This window comes from Esox lucius, chromosome 16, assembly GCF_011004845.1.
Source record: "Esox lucius isolate fEsoLuc1 chromosome 16, fEsoLuc1.pri, whole genome shotgun sequence".
Lineage (NCBI taxonomy): Eukaryota > Metazoa > Chordata > Actinopteri > Esociformes > Esocidae > Esox > Esox lucius.
In genome coordinates, this window is record NC_047584.1 from 10175965 (window position 1) to 10197465 (window position 21501).

At 39.2% G+C, this 21501-nt stretch overlaps 1 protein-coding gene across 2 annotated transcripts in view; it reads right to left on the reverse strand.

The window, feature by feature from the left end:
• lrp1bb (low density lipoprotein receptor-related protein 1Bb) overlaps positions 1-21501 on the reverse strand; it is a 428510-nt gene that overhangs the window by 30404 nt on the left and 376605 nt on the right. For both annotated transcript variants that reach the window (XM_020055063.3, XM_020055064.3), the window contains 8 exons: positions 13534-13640; positions 12343-12475; positions 11795-11901; positions 11201-11333; positions 10399-10521; positions 8736-8858; positions 8272-8415; positions 7662-7796 (listed from right to left, as the gene is read on the reverse strand). In XM_020055063.3, coding sequence (XP_019910622.3) covers positions 7662-7796; positions 8272-8415; positions 8736-8858; positions 10399-10521; positions 11201-11333; positions 11795-11901; positions 12343-12475; positions 13534-13640 — 1005 coding nt within the window. The remainder of the gene's footprint in view (positions 1-7661; positions 7797-8271; positions 8416-8735; positions 8859-10398; positions 10522-11200; positions 11334-11794; positions 11902-12342; positions 12476-13533; positions 13641-21501) is intronic.

The window sequence follows — 21501 nt, forward strand, 5'->3', positions numbered from 1 at the left end:
TGCACATGGCAGCACGGTGGGGAGGGGAGAGCCCTATTGAGCCCATTGTCGACCGTGTGGTCTAGCCGCGTCCAGGTAAGATAACTCCGGAGAGTCTTGCCTGATAAATATGATGGCAATCCGGAGGGTTGTCGTGGTTTCCTTCTCCAATGGGAAGTCTATTTTGGAGATGAGCCTTATACAGATTACGAGAATGCAAACACAATAATCACTCTCTTAACTGAGTGCGCCCTCAAATAGATAATGCCGCTATGGGATAGCGCCGTTACCCAGTTTCATTGCTCAGTTCCGAGCCGTGTTTGACCATCCCGCAGAGGGGCGTGATGGGGGTGAGCGGCTTTTGTGCCTTAGGCAGGGAACGGGGATAGTCTCGGAGTACGCGCTGTAATTCCGGACGGTGGCGGCATCAAGTGGCTGGACTGAGCCGGCTACGGACCGCTTTTCTCAGGGGACTGTGAACTGAGGTTAACATGGAGCTGGTGTGCATAAGCGCTTCCATGCTGCTGGGCAGCTCCAGGAACATGACCATTTGGTGCACCGCGCCCATCCCTCTCCCTCTCGGGCTGAGCCGGAACCTGAGCCCATGGAACTGGGGATTACGAGGCTCACCACAGAGGAGAGAGAGCAATGGAGTCAGCAGGGTCTGTGTCTGTTCTGTGGAAGGGGTGTGCTTTGGCCAAGGCACGGAGTAGGAATGGGGTGAGTAGCCAGGCACCGCAGGCTGGCAAATTAGGTGCCTTGCATTTACATAATATAGCAGGCCCTTTCTGTTGCTCAGTGGTGTTGTCTGGTGGTTGTCCCTCTCATACATCCACAGCCCTGATTGACACCGGTGCTGCGGGGAGCTTAATAGACCTAGAAAAACCTGCAAAATCTCCCCACCGTACATATATATATATACACTCACCTAAAGGATTATTAGGAACACCATACTAATACTGTGTTTGACCCCCTTTTGCCTTCAGAACTGCCTTAATTCTACGTGTCATTGATTCAACAAGGTACTGAAAGCATTCTTTAGAAATGTTGGCCCATATTGATAGGATAGCATCTTGCAGTTGATGAAGATTTGTGGGATGCACATCCAGGGCACAAAGCTCCCGTTTCCACCACATCTCAAAGATGCTCTATTGGGTTGAGATCTGGTAACTGTGGGGGCCATTTCAGTACAGTGAACTCATTGTCATGTTCAAGAAACCAATTTGAAATGATTCGAGCTTTGTGACATGGTGCATTATCCTGCTGGAAGTAGCCATCAGAGGATGGGTACATGGTTGTCATAACGGGATGGACATGGTCAGAAACAATGCTCAGGTAGGCCTTGGCATTTAAACAATGCCCAATTGGCACTATGGGGCCTAAAGTGTGCCAAGAAAACATCCTCCACACCATTACACCACCACCACCAGTCTTCCAGTCTTCAACTGTCCAATTTTGGTGAGCTTGTGCAAATTGTAGCCTCTTTTTCCTATTTGTAGTGGAGATGAGTGGTACCCGGTGGGGTCTTGAGCTGTTGTAGCCCATCCGCCTCAAGGTTGTGCGTGTTGTGGCTTCACAAATGCTTTGCTGAATACCTCGGTTGTAACGAGTGGTTATTTCAGTCAAAGTTGCTCTTCTATCAGCTTGAATCAGTCGGCCCATTCTCCTCTGACCTCTAGCATCAACAAGGCATTTTCGCCCACAGGACTGCCGCATAGTAGATGTTTTTTCCCTTTTCACACTTTTTCCCTTTTGTAAACCCTAGAAATGGTTGTGCGTGAAAATCCCAGTAACTGAGCAGATTGTGAAATACTCAGACCGGCCTGCCTGGCACCAACAACCATGCCACGCTCAAAAATGCTTAAATCACCTTTCTTTCCCATTCTGACATTCAGTTTGGAGTTCAGGAGATTGTCTTGACCAGGACCACACCCCTAAATGTATTGAAGCAACTGCCATGTGACTGGTTGATTAGATAATTGCATTAATGAGAAATTGAACAGGTGTTCCTAATAATCCTTTAGGTGAGTATATATATATATATATATATATATCAGTTAATTAGTATTCTACTTCAATATAGATAGGGAGAGAGGAGCACATTTCCATTTGCTTCCACATTGAACCATGTTCCATTGCTAATTGTGACTCCAGAAGTTGAGACATTAGTCATACAGGTGCTGGTCATATAATTAGAATATCATCAAAAAGTTGATTTATTTCAGTAATTCCATTCAAAAAGTGAAACTTTTATATTATATTCATTCATTACACACAGACTGATATATTTCAAATGTTTATTTCTTTTAATTGTGATGATTATAACTGACAACTAATGAAAATTCCAAACTCAGTATCTCATAAAATTTGAATATTACTTAAGACCAATACAAAAAAAGGATTTTTAGAAATGCTGGCCAACTGAAAAGTATGAACATGAAAAGTATGAGCATGTACAGCACTCAATACTTAGTTGGGGCTCCTTTTGCCTGAATTACTGCAGCAATGCGGTGTGACATGGAGTCGATCAGTCTGTGGCACTGCTCAGGTGTTATGAGAGCCCAGGTTGCTATAGGTTTCTATAGGGTTAAACCAGGTACTGGTAGCTTTGGCACTGTGTGCAGGTGCCAAGTCCTGTTGGAAAATGAAATCTGCATCTCCATAAAGTTGGTCAGCAGCAGGAAGCATGAAGTGTTCTAAAACTTCCTGGTAGACGGCTGCGTTGACCTTGGACCTCAGAAAACACAGTGGACCAACACCAGCAGATGACATGGCACCCCAAACCATCACTGAATATGGAAACTTTACACTGGACTTCAAGCAGCGTGGATTCTGTGCCCCTCCTCTCTTCCTCCAGACTCTGGGACCTTGATTTCCAAAGGAAATGCAAAATTTACTTTAATCAGAGAACATAACTCAGCAGCAGTCCAGTCCTTTTCGTCTTTAGCCCAGGCGAGACGCTTCTGACGCTGTGTCTTGTTCAAGAATAGCTTGACCAGAGATGGGGACAAGTCACACATGGTCAAGTCCAAGCAAGTCTCAAGTCTTAACCATCAAGTCTCGAGTCAAGTCTCAAGTCACAGTTCAGATAAATCAAGCAAGTCTAGTCAAGTCAAGGGTTCACCCTAAGCAAGTCAAGTCGAGTCCTTATAAGTTTCAAGTCAAGTCAAAGTACTAAAGAGATGAGCACACACACACACACTGTCTTCTGTTTCTGACGTGCGCTCGGTGCGAAGCTCGATTTCAAAATCAAATATCTTTCTCCTCCGCGGTACAATTTTTTGGGGGGACGAAGCGGAGGGATCTTGAATCAGCCTGAAGGGGTTGTATTCGCTATAACCGCCTCGCTATACCTTATCCCGCTTTTTACATGGCTACCTACCAAATAAATCAATAATTTGACACAAAATATTGATTTCAAAAGGAATTTATTGATTTCAAAACGATTGTATTGCTTCCTCTAAAGAAAATAGTCCGTTCCGTCTCTGGTTAGAATCCTGCTGCGTCCATAGCAACGCGCTGTTTTTCATGGCAACGGTCTGAAGAAATAACACGCATTCTGCACTGGAATTCAGCAAATCCATGTAATAATGGCTAATAATAACAACCTTATAAACTAATTATTGTGACTGAAAAACTGCCTAATATGTAATTACGCTGTAATGATTCTTGTCTGTATGAGTAAAAAAATAAACCTCTTCGAAATGTTTAGGTGCTAGTAATCACATCGGCGCCTCCATGTTAGCCTTTCATGCAGTAAAGTTAACTGTTATGGTGTAAGCACAATGCTTTTTAGTTTCCACCCGCAGTCCACAAACACTTGAAAATGCGCACATTTAATACAGACATTATGGCCTACGTGTAATAATATACATGCCCGCTCATTTTAAGATGCCCATCAACATTAAAATTCAGGCTATGCCACTGTTATAGTCAAATTCCCTTATCTATTTACCAGACGTATTCTGTAATGATAATGGTCACATTTCTACCAAATTATGACAAACAAAAGATTAATTCATTACTTAATCGTTATAGATCTTAGTGAAACTGAATATAAAGAGATTACTTTCTTACCTTTCCTTGTGGTTCTTAAAATGACGAATGAAATTTGACGTTGTTGCATATTTTGCATCTGGCAAATCTTTTTTTATTCACTGGGTCCAGTTCAAAGTCCTTGTATCCAAACGATACAATTTGTGGAGCTCGACTAACGTTACTGTCTGCCATGTTTGGCGCGGTTTGAATTGTGCAGCGTTAAAGGCACATACGCTGATTAGTGCTGCTGATGTCACAACATATAAAATAATTGTATTGCTGTTTGTTTATTATAAGTTCAAGTCATTGTCGAGTCTTCCACTTCAAGTCAAGTCAAGTCTCAAGTAACTTGTTCTCAAGTCAAAGTCAAGTCAAGTCATTTTCATACTTTAATCAAGCAAGTCACAAGTCCTGAAAATTGTGACTGGAGTCGAGTCAAGTCATGTGACTCGAGTCCCCCACCTCTGAGCTTGACACAAGGAATGCTGAAACCCATGTCTTGCATATGTCTGTGTGTGGTGGTTCTTGAAGCACTGAGTCCAGCTGCAGTCCACTCTTTGTGAATCTCCCCCACATTTTTGAATGGGTTTTGTTTCACAATCTTCTCCAGGGTGCGGTTATCCCTATTACTTGTACACTTTTTTCTACCACATATTTTCCTTCCCTTTGCCTCTCTATTAATGTGCTTGGACACAGGGCTCTGTGAACAGCCAGCCTCTTTAGCTATGACCTTTTGTGTCTTGCCCTCCTTGTGCAAGGTGTCAATGATCATCTTTTGGACAGCTTCCAAGTCAGAAGTCTTCCCCATGATTGTGTTGCCTACAGAACTAGACTGAGATACCATTTACAGGCCTTTGCAGGTGTTTTGGGTTAATTAGCTGATTAGAGTGTGGCACCAGGTGTCTTCAATATTGAACCTTTTCACAATATTCAAATTTTCTGAGATACTGAATTTGGGTTTTTCATTAGTTCTCAGTTATAATCATCAAAATTAAAAGAAATAAACACTTGAAATATATCAGTCTGTGTGGAATGAATGTATACATTATACACGTTTCACTTTTTGAATGAATTACTGAAATAAATCAACATTTTGATGATATTCTAATTTTATGACCAGCACCTGTACAAAGATGGACTTTTGTGGAACGTGTGTCCACATTATGTAAATCAGGAATTTGTTTTCTTTTGTTGTAATTCTTACAGTAAGTGTAATGACAATTGACAATGTGAAAGGTTAATGTGTTGAGGGCCCTCATGATTAAAACATGCCTGCTCACTATTGTGGATGGTAGAGTATGGATACAGTATGAGCAATTTGATCTTTTTTGAAAACATCTCTGAGCTTTAGGCTAACTTCACCAAACTTCTTCAAGTAGTAATAGTTTTAGGCAAATTTCATTCATGTTATAATGCACTGAAGGGGCATTATGTACCAGATCTCTTTTTCTGCTCATATGTCTTTGATAAAGATCTTCACTTCACCACTGACTTTAAACTATTTTAATAATGAATACATACAAATCAGACATTATATACTCAGTCTTTCTGTTTATGCAATGTCCATGGGAGAATTATGACAATTACTGTATGCAAATGTATAAAAACATTTTCTTGCAACATTTTTATTTACATTAGTATATATTTATTCATATAAGTATATGTTGCAGATTAATTATTGCCTATGGAAACAAATGTAATTTTAATGAAATGTTGTAGCCAATTTAGCAGCTAGCTAGTTTTGTGTAGTTATAGCTTGGGGTCCTAGGGTCCAGCCTAGTGTCAAGTTCAATTCTTAATGTAGGCCACTAAGAAAAAAAGTGCAAAAATGTACTCACTTCTGTTGCTCTGCTAAAATAACTAAAATGTATTATCCAGATTTCACTGTATAAATCCTTTCCAGAGAGTTTTACAGTTACAATAATTATAAAATAATTATTATATTTATTTATTCTACTGGTAACTGTACCTAATAACATAAGCTTGGAAGGACCTCTGGAGCTCTTTTCATTTACCATTTTACTAATGACAACAGAGGCTGAGTACAGACAAAGTGCATTTCAAAGTTCACAGAAGTGGAACAAGGTAGGTGGCAAAAGACTTGACTCATTTCATTTTTACATGATATTGATTTAAAATAAAACATTAGAATGATATTGATGGGGAATTACCCTACGCCCATGTATGGCACAGATTAATAATGTCATGGCTCCCAATATAAGAAATGCATGCAATTGGCACAAGCTGTTGTTCTGGGATTTGTATGAATGTGCAAGGATGTGAATTATTTTAATAAATGTTTTTATTTTAACAAATGGTTAGTATAGTCCTGTAGTGGCTCCTGATTGGTGGTTTCTGTTTAGTTGCAAGTACATGGCTTGAAAGCGTCAATAAGTCAACTATGAACGCCACCAACCTACACAAAAAATATGGCGAGCAATTTCTCTCATTTCAAATCCATAACCAGCAACAACTATAAACCTTTATTAAGGTTAGCTTAAAATGACAATGTGAAGTGGCCATTTGTGACAGCAATGATACTTAGCTAACATTAATAGATGCAGCAGGCATTGGAAGCGGATGGCTTAGTAAATATGAGCCAGTTGGTTAGCCTAGCCAGCAATGATTACACATTGGCAACAGCAACTTCTGTTGCATTAATTATATGCCTACTGAATCCAATCATCAGGACTAAGCATTAATTTATCTTCTGAACTGATGCCGACACATTGATAAATTTTTCTCTGCGCATGTGAAACAAACAGTGGTGGAATCCTGCCTGTGATCCAGGTGCTAAACAACTCATTGCTTCCAGCTGTTAAAAGGAACAATTAAAGTTTGTTGACAATAGGCTTGTGAATGTCTATCATACCATTCAATAATTTTTTTTTTTATTCCACCTTGCCTTTAATTATTGGTTGTAAACAGGGATTTTTCTTCTCTAATGCTGTTTGCACAATGCTGGAGGACCCCGTATTAAGCCTGACAGTTCTAGAATACATTTATGCCAGTAATTTATTTAAAAAATGACTTTATAAAAAGGATCACTACTCCAGCCAGTAAAAAGTATTCATAATGTAAAATAAAATTCTAACTGCACTAATCACACTTTCAAATGAGATTAAATTAGAACCTAAAATGTTTATGTGGATGTCATTTTGATTTTAATCTTCAGGGGTTTCTTTTTGAGTGACAATGAAAGAAAGTGAAAAAAGTATTATTTTTGTTCTCAGAAATTACAATAGCTAAAGTAATATAATTGTAAATTTTTTCAGAGAATACAATATACAGCTCCAGAGAAACTCCACTGCACCTTTTTTTTCCTTTCCAAAAAAGTTGAAAAGGAAAGTTTTGCGCGAGGAACAGAATAATTCTATTTGCAGTGGTCTCTTAATTTTAACCCTTCTGTTCCTCACTCAAAAACTTCCTTTTCAACTTTTTGGGAAAGGAAAGAAAAAGGTGCAGTGGTCTCATAATTTTTTCCAGAGCTGTAACTTAGTTCTTCAGTTATTTATTCTATATTGTCTCATTATCATTTATCTTTGTCATACGTATATTTGAAGGTGACTGTGTTAATTAATTCAGTTCACTATTACAGTAATTCAATTCTGTCAAATGGAACAAGTAAAAAAGTTTTACAGTACCTTCACACTGACCAGTCTTTAGATTCCTCTTAAAGCCAGGTTTGCACTGACATATTCCACTTGTGTTTGTCTGATTGCAAACTGCATCTTCCCCGCATGGGTTTGTTTTCTTTCCACATACGTCTCCATTGGACACTACAATTAAAACAACTCTTTGATTGCAACTGAAAACACATTGCTATTAATATAACATAGATACTTGAAAACAGTTGCTTCATTGATATGTGTAAACCCCCCTCCAAATAAATTACCTTTCCCCAGAAAGAAAAAATACACAGTAAATATGGGACAGAAGTATTACCATAAACGTTGGAACATCATCTAATATTTAGGACTAACAAAATAATTAAGCAGAAGAACACTGGTTTATCTCATGCATCTGGTTCCTGTCGAGTAACATTTAATATTTCCAACTATACAGCGTGACATTGTCCTGAGTAGCTCAACTAGTAGTGCAGGGGTTTGATTCTCACAGAGGGGCAGTAGGAAAGACTAGGAAAATGTATGCAATGTTACTGTGAATCACTCTGAATTAGATAAGTCTGCTTAATAATTGAAATGGGTAATAACGTTCTGACATAAATAAACACTGAGGTGCACACACACGTACAGGACTTGCAGTTTTGCTCGTCAGAGCCCCTGTCCCCGCAATCGTTAAAGAGGTCACACTGCAGTTGGTCGGGGATGCACCGCTTGGTACTGCAGGTGAACTCTGCCTTCCCACAAGGCCTGGGTCTGCCAGACACCACCTCTGCTTTAGGATGCAAAGCACGAACCAAAGAGAAATGTCAGACAGAAAGACTGCATAAGCATTGGAAAGGAAATCCATTTAAATGAAAATGCGAGTGGCACTTTGAGATATCCTTACAAAAATGCTGATATGGTAAACAAGATTCAGCAAATGATGTGGGGCTTGGAGTTCATAAGGATATCAGCGAAGCTTGACAAATGCTGTGTTTTGGCTGTTTTACGCTGGTATGATTAGGAATAAAGTAATATCTGAATATTTATAGAATCTCTTTTGGTTAACCTTCTATATAAAATGAAATGTTTGAGCTGGTGGTGAAAACTAACCACACTCCTCCTCGTCCGAGTTATCCCCACAGTCATCCACCTTGTTACACACTTGGTCAGAGCGCAGACATACGCGGCCATTTCTGCATCTGTGTGGCCGTGTGAGAGGACAGGGAAGTTTGGCTGGGGGAGGGAAAGAAAAATACAATAATTAATACAGTTGAATACATACAGACCACTATTTCAGTTGATGTAAAATGTAGACAAACAACATGATACGCACATACATCTCTGTTTGGGCGAATCTGAGCGTGTGTCAGTTTATGATGAGCAGAGTGAGTGTAGGTGGTCAGGTCTTGTGGATAATACCTGCCTCAGAGTCTCCAAGTACGAAACCCTAGGCTCTGGTAAAGTCCCCGTCTGACCGATGACAGGCGTATGATGGAATGCCAAATACCTTTAGAGACGCCATAGGGTGTAGAGTTTCTGTTGTGCCACTTATGACATTGACAGACTATGTGGTTATGTGGGAAAAAGGAACTGTTGACTCTTTGTACTGCCGCTCCATTGGTATGGACTAGAACACGTTCCCTCCTCTGCTTCCTGAAGCTGACAATCATCTGCTAATTTTGCAGACTTTGACGGCGACGTTATTGTCCTGGCTCAACAATGCCAGTTTGCTTGCATTTCCCTATAGCCTGATTCCTCGTTGCTGGTTATCAGGCTTTGCACTTTGTTTTTTTAGGCTGGGTAGGTGCATGCCTCCTGGACAGTGCCGCTTTCTGTGTCCTTTTGGGTTTCTTTTGGTTTGTAAATACACAACACATTGTGTTTGCTAATCAAAGTATATCATTGTAAAAGGCTAATAGAAATCCCTTTTACAAATACAGTGAGGAAAAAAAGTATTTGATCCCCTGCTGATTTTGTACGTTTGCCCACTGCCAAAGAAATGAGGGGATCGAATAGTTATTATACTCATTAAAATGCAAATCAATTTATAACATTTCTGACATTCATTTTTCTGGATATTTTTTATGTTATTCTGTCTCTCACTGTTCAAATAAACCTACCATTAAAATTATAGACTGATCATTTCTTTGTCAGTGGGCAAACGTACAAAATCAACTGGGATCAAATATTTTTTTCCCTAAATGAAAACGGTTTAACAGCTGAAGACTAGTGTTAGCAAACCGAAATTGTGTAACTGGTAAAAGCAACCTACTTCTTTAGGCTAAAAAAGTTTTTTGCTGTTATCTAATGAAATGCCTCATAGAAATGTCTGGGAAATTTGCTATGCCTGAACGTTCTGTAAAAGTGTTGCACAAAGCTGTGGGAATAGTGAATGTTTCAGAAACACAATGAAACTGCACTTGAATGCTGCACATACGTTTAAACAGTGTAACAATCTACTTTGACAGAATACTTATTAAACATTATTGAGCTGATTAATGAGGTTCATATGCTTTTTCTAACCAAACAATTACATTTGGGATAATTTTTCTCATTTGAGAAATTACAGCAGAAAATACAATTCTTTTTGAGTTATTCGTTTAATCAAATTTGCTTTATCTATTACTAGAACTAAAATGATCCGAGTTGATGTAGAATGTATCCAGAAAAAAAATAAGCTAAATGTCTCACAACCCTTTTCTCACCACTGCCCATGTGTAAGTAAGAGCTTATACAATATCCATTTAACACCTTTTCCATGTTTTGAACCTACCGCACATGTCTGTGTCCTCGTCTGAGTTGTCTCCACAGTCGTCCTTCCCGTCACACACCCATGTGTAAAGCTTGCACAAGGTATTGTTGCAAATGAACTCATCCGGACGGCAGAAGTAGACGCCTGGAACATCAGACAAAAGGTATCCATCGCTATAGGCTTTCTTTCTTTCAAACATTACATTACAGTTTTTTTTTTTCTTCTAACTTTGAATCCAATGGCACTGTGCCAGCACTTTGTTGTTAGAAAAAAGGACCTTTGCATTGGCTGAAATAGTATTATTGAAAGGTTCACCTTTCATATCGAAATGCACAGCTAGAATGGTGGTTGCTATGTTACCACCCTCTATTGTGACATTGTACTGGAAAAACTATGAATGTAAGTCTTCCTAGTAATTGATGCAACACCAAGTGGCTGGGAAGGAAGAAAGGCTACGGTCTGCACCATTCCAAAAGGTATTTAGTCTCTATTCCAGTCTTTAATTAAACAAGCTTAAAGCTATCCCTAATTCCAAGTTATTCAAAAAATTTAAGCTAATGTTTGGTCTCTTCCCTACTGAATGCAAAACAACAGACTTTCTCAGGAATTTAGGAATGAGGTTCTATGACTAGGCTTTGCATTTATATTTGCTCTGATACTACGAGAACATGATTTCCACCCCATCTTTATAAACATAGTTAAATCACAACCAAATCAAGTGAGCTTGTTTGAACATAACCCCTTGTCATACCCAGACTTAAGTTGCGATTTTCAAAAACGCTGACATGTGAACTAGGTTCGTCCTAGCCTTGCCATAAAGTACCTTGACTGCAGTTTTCCTCATCACTATGGTCCACACAGTCAAACACGTCATCACAGCGCCACCTCCGCGGGATACAGTGGGCGTGGTTCAGACACAGGAACTCGTCCTCTCTGCACTCCTTCACGCAGCCAGCCTTTTGACAGGGCAACAGAAAATGCATAAACAGCATTATAAAGTCTCAGATGTTCACCATACTGAATATTCCCTCATATCCTTCTGCATACTGTAAGGAACTCACCTCACCCACAAGATTATGCAGAGACAATCCTTAAAAAGAATACAATACTTTTGATTGAAGAATACAAGTTAAACACCTAGAAGAGATTTCTTCTGATTACCTTTATAGCTCCCCACTAATCAGGAATGGATTTAGGGTGGAATCCATTAGCAGATCTATCAGAAAACCGTCAGCTTCCTGACCTCGTAGTGTATGAGTTGAACACCTCTGCCCTCCATACAGTACATGCTTCATACCGCGTGGGTTCACACTTTTTTCTCGTTTTTTTTTTTTTTTTTTAAAGCTCAAATAAACAAAATTGGTCCAATGAATGAGGAATATGGGTGAGGTTAAAAACCAAGGAGAGTCACACCCACCTCATCTGATCCATCCAGACAGTTGTCCTGTCCATCACATCTCAGACTTGCTGAGACACAGCCACCACTGGCACACACATACTCATTTAGGGAGCAGGAGGGGAGCACTGAAAACACCCAGGTCAGAGAGCTTTATGAGTACGTGTGCTATAACAAAATAACACCCATCATTCACAGTGTAAGCAAGGCTGGTTTGCATCTGTCCTGCACAATGTTATGAACTCATAAAAAAAAAAAAATGCATGGGCTGAAAAAATATTGAATAAAAATTAACAATCTCAGAAACTGTCCTGCTACTACAGTACTATCGTAAGAGCTAAAGCACCCACCTTCATACCAACATTTTTCATTGGAAACCTTAACCCACTCCTTATAAAAAAAATGTTCCTTATTAACCTGTTTTTTAAAAGTTTAATATAAACTAGAATACTCCAAGTTACTGCAAGAGTTCTGAAACAGCTCTTGGCTTTTTAATGACTACTAACAACTTAAAATTTTAAATGTTGTATGGAAGCTCAATCCTTTCAAGTCTTTCTTGTATAAAGTACCTGTTCCAGGACAGTTCCTCTCGTCCTCTCCTGTCTTGCAGTCCTCCTGGCCATCACAGAGCCACTTGAGTGAGATGCAGAGGTTATTAAGACACTGGAACTGGTCCTCAGCACATCGAGCTTCACAGTCCTTCTGCAAAGACAGGACATGAATGTCACAGTTATATTTCACATGGTAGACATTCAAATCTAATACTGCAGAACCATCTTGTAACATTTTATTTGAAAGGCACCGAGATAAGGACGTCATAGCACATTCATAACCCACACCAATACATTGACTGACGATGACTGACTGACAATGATTCATTTTACTTTGTTACAGTATGGTATTGTCAGTCATTAAAATATATCAGATTTTGATACAAATTGGGTAAACAAGATTGTTTGTGAAAAATAACTGGTGCAGCAAAATATTATTATTACTTTTTAATATTTTATACAGTCTGACCCAGCATACCACCACTGGGAACACACACAATAATGGGTTAATAGAGGTTGCACATAGAGGGGATTACTTATTCTTTATACTTTAATTGCTGTGGGGATATATAATAGAGGATCCTAATGGGTTGGTAAAATTAAGTATTGTTATTGGTTGAAATGCTAAAAACTGTTTACTGTGTTTAACATGTAATCCTATGATGCAACATAGGATGTTTGTTCAGTTTCTTTCAAAATCACTGCACCTTCAGCGTAGGCAGGGAAGAGAATAAACAACATGTCCCTTTGCTCCTGAACTAACAATCAGTTTGAAAAACAGTTGTTTGTTCAAACGTGGATGTCTGCCTATCCGACATTTAGTTTGTTGTTTTAATTTAGAAAAGCAATCTTAGCTTTTTTGGTAAATAATATATCAACATTCTCTTCATGGACATACAAACAGCAAATAACAAGTGAAATTAAACTAAATGGAGCAGATATACTGTACTCTTGGTTCAGTGTTCAAAGTGTTTAGCTGTATATTTAACGCTTGACAGGCAAGTAGACGAGTTTGCATAGCACCCTCTAGTAATTTATCACATCCTCAGAGTTAAGATTTCAATAATTCCGTAGTATGTAAAACGGTCCGACACATAGTTCATTGCTTATTGTGGGAATTTGTTTGCATGGTGAGCCAGAGGAGGTTGTAAGATGTTATTGACATTTTACTTTACAGACTGCTGTTGAATAAAAACAGGGATCACTGACCTCATCTGAGTTATCAGTGCAGTCATAGTCTCCATCGCAACGGAATCGAGCAGAGATGCAGTCCCCGTTGGCACAGGCAAAGTCCTTGTGGTTACAGGTCACTGGCCCTGATTCAAGGGAAGAAGAAAAGGACATTACCACACTTACAAATGAAGTAGGACCTGCAATATAGAGTCAACTCAATAATTACTTGCACCCTTTCTGAAGCAAAAGGTAAAGCAAAAAAATAACAGAAACAATAATTCATATTTTGGGGTCAAACATAAGGGGGAGCCGTGTACATTCATCTCAATACAATCATTTCAAAAACACAGAACATTTTATTGAGTAGTACAATTTTGAAAGCAAAAGATACATTTTAAAAGTATTGGCAAAGAATATTAAAGAATATTGAAAATAAAACTAAACAGTGCTTGGCTTATTAGTCAATCTCAGTCTACAAGAAATGTCTTAATGTCTATAATCTGTTTCTGTTTTCCTGGGGTATATGAGGTTGCACACATGTAGAATCTATCTATCTCCATGGGTAAAACCAAAGGACTGTCAGCTGAAAGGAGACAAATGGTTGTTGATCAGATAGATCATATCATAATAAATAAATATAGAAACCCTTTAAAATACCATTAAGCAATGTCAGGGCAATATAAAAACAATAATAATAAAAAGAAATCTGAAGCAAACAGTTGCAAATTTGACAAGGAGAGGACACGTGAATATTGCCCCAAGGCACGGTAAGGACGATTTTGAGGGTGGCAATGTCAGCAAGCTCTTTGGAAGGATTGCACCTCAATGTCAGCAGGCTTTTTGGAAGGATTGCACCTCAATGTCAGCAGGCTTTTTGGAAGGATTGCACCTCAATGTCAGCAGGCTCTTTGGAAGGATTGCACCTCAATGTCAGCAAGCTCTTTGGAAGGATTGCACCTCAATGTCAGCAAGCTCTTTGGAAGGATTGCACCTCAATGTCAGCAAGCTCTTTGGAAGGATTGCACCTCAATGTCAGCAAGCTCTTTGGAAGGATTGCACCTCAATGTCAGCAAGCTCTTTGGAAGGATTGCACCTCAATGTCAGCAAGCTCTTTGGAAGGATTGCACCTCAATGTCAACAAACGGGGGGACGGACCTCAATGTCTACAAGCTAATTGGAAGTGTTGCACAAAAGAAGCCATTACTGAGCCATACCCACAAATTGCAGCACTTTGTCAAGTATTGTTGAAACTACAATTGGAATTGTGTCTTGTTGGTCAAATTTTGGCCATGCACACTATCGGCAAAGAAGGAAAAGCAGCACCTGATACTCACAGTTAATGTGAGGGTAAATCATTGATGTTTTGAGGCTGTTTTGTAACTAGTTGTCCAGGAGCTCTTGTTAAGATCGATAGCATAATGAATTCCACTAAGTACTATGATATTTTAGCTGAAAACCTGGTTGACTCTGCCAGAAGATTGAGGTTTGGCCATGAATGGACCTTTCAACAATTCAATGACCCCAAACATACATACAAAAAACATAGAACTTGTTGTGGACCACATTATTGATGTTTTGCAATGTCCATCTCATTCTCCGAACTTGAATCCAACTGAAAACCTGTGGTCTGAATTGAAGAGGGCAGATCTCCAACCATAATGGACAAGCTCTCTCCCTGCATGTGCCATTACACTACGATTAGAGTCAGCTGCAGACAGCGATTACCAAGGGGGAAATGTGAGGCTATATTAATACAGCATATTTATGATATTTTTTGTGCCAAAGCTCCACACGACCAATAAAGCTGCACATAACTCCATACCGATGACCAGCTTCAAATTCAAGATAATAGTTGTGTTTCCAACCCCATAGTAAAAAGCATAAGTAAATTGTGACAAACAGATGTGACAAACAGAAAATACACCCCTCGTTAACTTGTAACAAGAATTGAAGGCTCAGAATATAATTAAATGTTTTAGTGCTCTATTACAGATGTCTCTTTCCATACATCATATACAGCAGTTTTGATGCTGGAATTATACAGGGAATGAAAAAACAAGAACTGTTAATCTAAATTAGACTTTTCTATTAGTATAATCAGATCAGTATAATGAGACTAAACATTCTAAGTTAAATGAGAATCATTTTGTCTATATTGAAGAGTTAAGTTCTAAGTCTAGAAATAGCTGGTTGGATCAGAAAAGAGGCTGAAGGCATGTTAATCTCTACTGAATAAATCTACTGAGTTGGCTGGCAGCATAGGTCTGTCTACTGCACTGTATATGGATGATGTCATAGTATGAGAATATAGAAAAAGATCAGTATTAGTAAGAATTCAGTGACTATCTTGCATTTCTATATATAATTGTCTGACAGACCGAGTGTACACCCACAACTTACCCCGATTATTTTGCAGTTTACACTTACAGCCTACTGTAGAATTGTACTCAGTTTTACTCACTTTAAAATAATGATGCAATTATTCCCCACCTTGTGGTGTTTTAGGCTACTCAATGTAGGATAATTGTATTGTCCTCAAACAAGATCAATAGGGAGCATTTGGAGTTGTGTGTCTCATGTCTTTACTTTTCTTTCATGCGCATATGCTCTCTTTGTTGCTTACAGTATCAGTAATTATGGACTTACTATATATGGAAAGCGTAGATTTCATTCATTATATGCATCTCACAAACTATCTACCAATAGCTATTTTGACAATGTGGGCAGATGGTAGGATAAGACAATTGTACACTATTGACCTGTGCTACAATTTGCATGTGCAGATGTAAAAAAAACAAGTAATAACATTAAAATAACATTGGAATTTTAACAAAGGAAATAAATTAAACAAACTTCCTTTGTTCCCAATAAAAATATAAAACTCTAATCTCTCCAAAGCAAACAAATTAGCTCGACAAGCCTCCACATTTTGGCCCAGCATCCTCTCCCAGGTGAGTGTTGAACTGTTCATAATACCATATAGTCACAATCAAGTGGGAGGTGCGAAATTGCAGTTGGATTTCTTAACACATATCCAACTAATTTAAAAGCCCCAATTGGCTGATGCTTGTAAACAACTTAGTGTTCAAAGGCCATATTAATACATTGCTTTTGATAATTAATATTGCTGCATTTACTGTGAAACAAATATGATTACATAAGTATTTTCCTTCATATTATGTGTAGAGGTCACTGTGAAAGTGTAAAAAAGGAAACATTAGTAATTACTTGTTGGACGGTTGTTCATTGGGATGTTTCCTGGTCAAATGTGGTAAATTACATCCTTTACATACACTGTATATCAGTCTGTCTGTTGTACAATGTGGGTGAGTAATTGTGTAATCTCACTTACACTGTTCATCATAGGGCTATGTTCAAGACAACCTACAGCAAAACCAAATCAAGACCAAAAGTGAAGCAAATTATGTTCCGAGTCAAGACCAAGACCTAGCAGCTTTAATATTTTTGCACAAATACAGATAGATACTTTCTTAAAAAAGTACAGAAGTAAGAAAATAAACTGTTCTTAGAGTGAAAAATATCAGATTTTGTCATTGTGCTGTTATTGCTCAACTCCAATTTTTCTTTTACTTTTTTTTGAGGATGCTTATTTTGCAGGCCAGGGGCTGACAAAAGGTGTCCAGATCTTTGAACCAAGCTGATTTGCATGGGTCCTGATTACTCATTTACTTCACTGTACCAGTACGGTGGGAAAGAAGAGATGGGGAATGCTATGATGGGGAGAACTCCACAGAGGGCAGGGGCAGCAGCGTGACACGAGGACTGGACAGCTCAGAGCTCGACCAGGGGATGTCATTATCTGGATACAGACTTTCTGTGGGACATGTTCATTAAAAACTGATGAGTAAAGACTTTATAAAGTAGGATCAGGCATCCTCAACAAAGGGGTTAAGGTCAGTGTACAGAGGCCTGCTCATTAAAGTGTGCGATAGTTCCGCCGCAGCACATAGCTTAAGACACAGCAGCAGCCCTGCCTGGCTTGTGAGTACCGGTCAATCAGAAACAACCGTGGGAACCTGTGGGGGTCATTGTATCTGTGCTGTATCTTATAAAACAGGTGCCCTTTCAAAGTTTACATAGGTAACCATGGACTGATGAACATCACCCTCCAAGCAACAACGGAGCAGAACCAAATGCATCTGAAGGACACGCGACCACCGCCCGCGTTTAAGCAGTGTTGTTCACAGTCTAACTATTTGCTCCGGTTAACGGGACATCTTATGGAGATGAGTTTCATAAACCTATTTCCTACTGGGTTCCCAGGCCGTGTAACGCAGTAAGCCCATTGTCATTGGATTTGCCTTATGCTGTTAAACCAATGTCCTAGGAGTTATGTGCATTCTTGTTTGTACAACCTTGATTTCTGTTACTGCTTTTTGTTGTTGTTGAGAAATGTATATATAAAAACAAAAAGACAAGAGAGCTGACACGTTAATTGTTTCCAGCAGTTTTTGTCTGGTTACAACTCCTCCCAACCGTTTACAAGTGTTTTAACTGAAGTTTGATTAAGAGGAGATCATTTATCAGAGGTGCTGCTGAGGAAAAAGCAACAAAAATAGACCAGTAAGGTCTTGGCAGAAGAATGCAGTGTTGTTCTTGGCAGGCATATTAATGATAATAATATAAACTATATGAGAGTTGCATTATCCAAAGACTTGGAGTTGCATCAGATGGGGGTCTGAAAAATGTGGTCAAGATTAACTCAGGACATTGAAGGCACAGACCCGAGCAAAGGGAGGTCCACAGAAAACAGCCACAGTTTGAAAGATTTTTATTGAGTAATACATTTTTACAGGCTACATCTAATACTGTTAAGGCAGAGATATTGATAAAATGACAGACCAGAGGATAGTAGATCCTTCTGACAATAGACAGCCACCCCTTCTCGGAGGCCAAATCCTGACGGAATGTATTATGACTATGAATGAAAGCCTCTGAGTTTGAGGCAGATTTCCTGAGCCAAGAATCTGAAATGGCCAGAGTGTTGGGTCTGGTGTGCTAATACTGTCCGTGTGTCAAGTTTATGGAGGAGACTCTGGATGAATAAATTACAGAAGTCAGCAAATATCATGCTATTAGCATCCGGCATGACAGAATTAACATAGGAATCAACGTCACTGTTCAAAACTCAGGCGCCTGGGTGCTCCTCCATCATTCAGCAGGCAACAGAAATGAAAGGCCTATAATGTAGCCAGAATGCCCAGGGAATAGTTTGATAGGTACTAGTGAGAGGACTCAGTGGTACATTCTGGCTGCCGGTAGATGAAGAAACAGCAGCTTGTAGGGCTGGCAAAGAGAAATTAACAAAGAGAGAATTTAAAGGGATACCGATGATGAGCACAGGCTGTAGGATCCCCAGGAAATTGTTTGTACGGAAGAGGAAGAATCAATTACTCTTTCTGGCGGCAGGTCAGCGAGGGGACTGCATGGAGATGGGGGCAAAACAGAGCCAGAAATGACAAACAACTTGGCAGAGTAGGCGCAGAGAACCACCAGATGCGCCACTAAAACCGGTGATTGGTGAGAAGACTAGGGTCCTGGGTCCAGTAGTGTAAAGAATGGCTTTAATAATTCAGGCCAGTAGGTAGGTAATCGATACAATGTCAACTGAGCTATATTCTTCGCAAATGTGGTAGTTTGATATAAACTTAAAGCTAGAGTAGTTGTTCTCAAACTTTTTGCCTCTAAAGCACCCTTGAGTCCTTAAAAATATTTCTGAACTCCTTTAGCCTTATTTTCACCAAAACTGTTGGAAAAGTGCATGTTTTTATTGTGTTTATGAAAAGAAAACAGATAATTGCCAGTCCATCAGTTTACACTACCAGATAGAAATTACAAAAGCTGCTCATTCATCATGAGGAATGCTTCTAGCTTCTGGAAATAAAGTGGTCAAGGCATAGAAAGATATTGAACAAAGTAAAATGCATGTCATTCTTTCTGACAGATGGCCTTGCATTCTCCACAATAACTATTTGGTACAATATGGAATTCCTATTGTCTTAATGGTGTTAAGTTGGCAATGCCCAGAGGCAGTAAAGTAGCCTCAACCCAATGCCACTGCTTTCCTGCTTTACGATTAGTATGATGTGGTTCTTCTGTTCAAAGACAGTTTTATACATGCCAATGTTTCGGTGCACCCGATTCCAATTTTAGAAATTTTATGTGATGGTAAACGAAGCTGTGCATTGTAACATTTTCCGCATAAGGAAATTGCCTTTCTGTTTATTTTAATTGCATAAATAGTTTCAAAGATGATATTGTGTGTGTGATTTAAATATCCAGGTGTCCAAAAAAGAGAATTTTCCAGGGGGTGCACTTACTTATTTGCAGAACTGTAGTTTTAATAGTTATTTCTATCCAGATTTTTCCTTGTCATCCCAAGACCACCCTGACTGCTGTCTGAGGCCTCCTCAGATGCCTAGCACCCCTGCTGAGACCTGCTGGTGTAGAGGATCATTCTCTTATCTGAGAAAGATATTTCTTTAGGATTCCAGTGACTTTTAGAGGAAATTCATTCATAGCTGCTAAGGAAGGGCACTTATACTTCAGCTCCACTACAACATTTTGTTACCTTGTCATCAATAGTGTCAAAGCGATGTCCTACCTGCTATACCAGAAACCAACCAAAATGTATGAAATAAAATCATTATTTCCATTCACAAAAATGATGACCGTCAACAATGGCCGTCAAGTATCAAACCTTGAATTTCTTAAGCGTAAGCTTGGATGTAACAGTATTTATCAATAACAAAGAAAACATTTATATATTATAATATATATTATACTTATATTAATATTTTTAAGATTTCTATTCATACTGTCCATATTCACATTTCTACATAATTTGAAATAGCTTTTAGTCACTATTGTTATGTATATTTTGTATTTTTTATTATTATTTTTGCTTTATATATATTTCTTAATTACTACGTACAGTGGGGACAAAAAATATTTGATACACTGCATATTCCAGAAAATCACATTGTATGATTTTTAAATAATTAATTTGCATTTTATTGCATGACATAAGTATTTGATCACCTACCAACCAGTAAGAATTCCGGCTCTCACAGACCTGTTAGTTTTTCTTTAAGAAGCCCTCCTGTTCTCCACTCATTACCTGTTTGAACTCTTTTCCCTATATAAAAGACACCTGTCCACACACTCAATCAAACAGACTCCAACCTCTCCACAATGGCCAAGACCAGAGAGCTGTGTAAGGACATCAGGGATAAAATTGTAGACCTGCACAAGGCTGGGATGGGCTACAGGACAATAGGCAAGCAGCTTGGTGAGAAGGCAACAGCTGTTGGCGCAATTATTAGAAAATGGAAGAAGTTCAAGATGACGGTCATTCTCCCTCGGTCTGGGGCTCCATGCAATATCTCACCTCGTGGGGCATCAATGATCATGAGGAAAGTGAGGGATCAGCCCAGAACTACACGGCAGGACCTGTTCAATGACCTGAAGAGAGCTGGGACCACAGTCTCAAAGAAAACCATTAGTAACACACTACGCCATCATGGATTAAAATCTTGCAGCGCACGTAAGGTCCCCCTGCTCAAGCCAGCGCATGTCCAGGCTCGTCTGAAGTTTGCCAGTGAACATCTGGATGATTCAGAGGAGGAATGGGAGATGGTCATGATGTCTGATGAGACAAAAATTTTGCTTTTTGGTCTAAACTCCACTCGCCGTGTTTGGAGGAAGAAGAAGGACGAGTACAACCCCAAGAACACCATCCCAACCGTGAAGCATGGAGGTGGAAACATCATTCTTTGGGGATGCTTTTCTGCAAAGAGGACAGGACGACTGCACCGTATTGAAAGGAGGATGGATGAGGCCATGTATCGTAAGATCTTGGCCAACAACCTCCTTCCCTCAGTAAGAGCATTGAAGATGGGTTGTGGCTGGGTCTTCCAGCATGACAATGACCCGAAACACACAGCCAGGGCAACTAAGGAGTGGCTCCGTAAGAAGCGTCTC